We start from the raw sequence: 3,637 nt of genomic DNA, 5'->3' as shown, positions 1-3,637 counted from the left end.
CACAACTACATAGAGAGTAAGAGAGAATGGAGAAAAATTATACTTTTTCGAAAGTAAACACTGCGTATATATACATTTATGGGCAATATTGAGGATAAAACCGTATTTTTTTCAAGAAAAGGATTAAATCAACCGGATTCGAACAATAATCTCTGACTTAGGAACTAGCTTATTGTTTTTCTGTTTAAAACAGTAGTTTATTGAATGATAATGTCAAATTATTTTATTCATTACATCTAAGTTTTCATATTTTACACAATCATATGACGTATTGAAATAGATTATTATAATTTATTGATTTCTATTGAACAAATTTAACACAACTTTAGTGGGCCGTGTTATGTAGAAATTCCTTCTTTTCTCTGAAAACTACATTGAGTTATCTCAATAGGTAAACGACTTCACGTGATAAGTTGGATTATGTTTCATGTCTATCTGACTATAATATGACAATGAAAAGTAAGATTTTCAATATTTACGATTTACTTCACTTCATAAATACTTTCCTAGATCACTTGTTTCAAAATTTAAATGATTATATAGAATTTAAAACTTACCCTATAATTTATGTAAACTTTCTTGTTTAATTGTGAATACCATGTATACTTCACGCCCATTAGATCGCCTACAGACAATCCAACAGTGTGAATCTAGCCTAACAGAGATTTCTTCATGCCACGAATTAGGTCTATCAAAACATTTGAAGATTAAGCATACTATAAGTAATGCAGTTACACACAAGCTTTAATAAGTAACCAGATAAAATTATTCTTATTCTACTGTTGATACAAGATTGGACAGGAAGTGAACTGATCTAGATTGAAAAAACTATTAAAAACTAGAGAGCACCACGCAGATATTTTGTCCTGGCTTGAGACTTGTCAGCAGGCCGTAAACACGACCTCGCCAGTTCTCGCTCTATATAAATTATTTAACCAATATATTTTCCAGATTCTGGAATGATCTACCAAAATCTATCCGCGATAAAATAAATCCCAACCTCTATTCACTGATACCTACTTCTCTTCTGAAAATGCATTAAATGTTCTTAGACATGCGAAAGTATCTTATTCCACAAATGAGATTATAAAAACTTCAAATAGGTATCATTACCAAGTCTTGATTTGATAATTTTGAATAAATTGAGCATTGGGTAGATTGTTATAAATAAATTATATATTTGTAATATCTCAATGAGTAGAAAAATTAGATTTTCTGACGTTTCGTGACTCAGTGTAAGCCACTTCTTCAGAGAATAAATAACCAAATTAACATTAATCCAAGTTTAAATAGTACAACGGAACAATCAAAGAATATTAGGTGATCAATCAAAAACAGGTCTGAATAAATCACTGTCACGTCATTTCATTTCGGTCAAGGTGATTCATAAGCTACATGTATGTAATTTTGTGTGTATGTATGCACTGTTAATAATGAAAACTGTGTGACCTTTATAATTACAAAGGATAGAGTTTGATTTGTAATGTAATGGTGTGAAATTGTAAATAATATCAGACTGAGTGACTAGGATAGATGGTCCAAGTAGGCTGTATGGTAAGGCCTTCCTTTCTATTGAAAGCTGTGGGATTAAGCATTATATGGAAAGCTTCAGCTACTCTTCTTTCTTTGTAGTTGGAAAAACCTTTCTGTAGTATTTTGATATTTTCGAAATCAATTTTATGACTGTTGAAAATGGCGTGAACTGCTATCGCCGATTTAATCTGAAGTCTATCTAATTCTACAGGATTATTAGGAGGTTTCTTTGTGTACCTGATATGTTCTTTGGCGCGAGTTAAGATTTCGCGAGATGACTCTCCAATATAGAAGGCATCACAATCGACACAACCTAATTTGTAGACGCAGTTCTGTGTAGACATGAATGGTATTTTTCCTTTTAATCGAACTAAAGTATTTCGAAGTGTGTTAGTTGTTTTGTAATATACTTTAATTCTGTGTTGTCTTAAGATCCTTTGGAGTTCTTCAGTTGTGCCATGACGGTATGGTAAAACTGCAGTACCAATCCATGGCATTTCATTCAAATTATTATTATTAATATTGCGTACTGAATTGTCTTGTTTTAATATACTTCTAATAATCTTCATAGGAAAATTATTAAATTGTAAGATGCTAATTACATTCTTTTGTTCTTTTTGTTTGTCCTCTTCTGAAGTGATGATCTTGTTGGCTCTTCTAAAAAGATTTAAGGCTGACGAGATTTTAGCACTGAAAGGATGTGCTGAATGGAAGTCGATGTAACGATTGGAGTGTGTGGGCTTTCGGTAGATGGATAAATTTAGAACTCCATTTATATTTCTTTTCACTAAGCAATCTAAGAAAGGTAGCTCACCATGTTCATTTTCATTCTCATTCGTGAATTTGATGTGAGATGAAAGTGTATTTATCCGTTTTGAAAACGATCTTAGATGCGTCTTTTTTATTACTACAAATGTGTCATCTACATATCTGAGCCAAATTCGTGGTTTAATTTCGTTGGAGAAAATCTTTGATTCTATGTGTGTCATAAAAAGATTGGCCACAATCGGGGACACGGGAGAACCCATTGCTACACCATTTGTTTGTCTGTATAACGTTCCGTTGAAGGTGAATAGAGTTGAATTTAAGCAGAGTTTTAACGATCTCATGATTAAACTGATGCTTAAAGGACATCTGTCCGATAGCGTAATGTCATTCTCTAGTAAGCCACTAATGAATTCTAAGCCTATATCAATCGGAATACTAGTATATAAAGATACAACATCAAAGCTTACCATGACTTCATTCTTTTCAATAATTAATTCCGATAATTTTGATTTAAAGTCATATGTATCTTTAATCATATTATGTACGTTAAGCTGTAGTGGCTTTAATATGTTGCTTGGATATTTAGATAAAGCATATGTCGGTGTGTTGGTAAAATCTACTATCGGTCTTAGAGGAATATCTGGTTTGTGAATTTTCGGTAAACCATAAAACCGTGAAGTATTACATGATTTGGGATACAAAGCAAACCAAAGCGAAGCCCCAATGACTGGTTTTAGCTCTTTCAAAAGTTCACTTGTATCTGATTTGATTTTATTTTTCATCGTTTGAGAATTTGATTGATTGATCTTTTCATAAGGTCCTGTTGCAAGATGTTCAAGAGCTTTATTAACATAATCTATTCTATTCATGACTACTGTTGTGTTGCCTTTGTCTGCTTTTGTGATTATGATCGTTTTGTCCTTTTTAAGCGAATGTATGGCCTTGTATTCTTCTTTTGAGATGTTTGGTGTAAGGTGTTTTTGTTTAGTCAAGATATGGGAAGTCTTTTGACGTAATAAATGCGATTCTTTTTCTGGTAGTTTTGCGATTATAGGCTCTAAAATTGGAGCAACTTCAAGGGTGCTAAGTGGTTTTCTATGTAAATTGAAATTTAATCCTTTCTCCAGTAGGATGATTTCATGATTCGTTAAGTTTCTGTCAGACAAATTATGAACGATTCTTAGATCATTCGGATCAGATTTCATTGCTGACGTTTTCTTATCTTTCTTCCTTTCTTTGATCTTTTCAAATTTTTTAATTTGTCGGCGTTTTGATGAATCTAAATAGTGGCGTTCTCTTTCTATGAATAGGTTGGAAATCGCGGTTTGCAAATCTG

The 3,637-nt window shown here is 32.4% G+C and overlaps 1 protein-coding gene across 1 annotated transcript in view; it reads right to left on the bottom strand.

The window, feature by feature from the left end:
• Window positions 1-558: 558 nt before the first annotated feature.
• Smp_158030.1 overlaps window positions 559-3,637 on the bottom strand; it is a gene marked incomplete at both ends in the record, with an annotated part of 26,761 nt that continues 23,682 nt past the window's right edge. The window contains one exon of the mRNA XM_018789375.1: window positions 559-688. Within this exon, the coding sequence (XP_018646490.1) occupies window positions 559-688 (130 nt within the window). The remainder of the gene's footprint in view (window positions 689-3,637) is intronic.

This window comes from Schistosoma mansoni (assembly GCF_000237925.1).
Source record: "Schistosoma mansoni, WGS project CABG00000000 data, supercontig 0136, strain Puerto Rico, whole genome shotgun sequence".
Taxonomy (NCBI): domain Eukaryota; kingdom Metazoa; phylum Platyhelminthes; class Trematoda; order Strigeidida; family Schistosomatidae; genus Schistosoma; species Schistosoma mansoni.
This window is presented reverse-complemented; position numbering and strand designations above follow the sequence as displayed.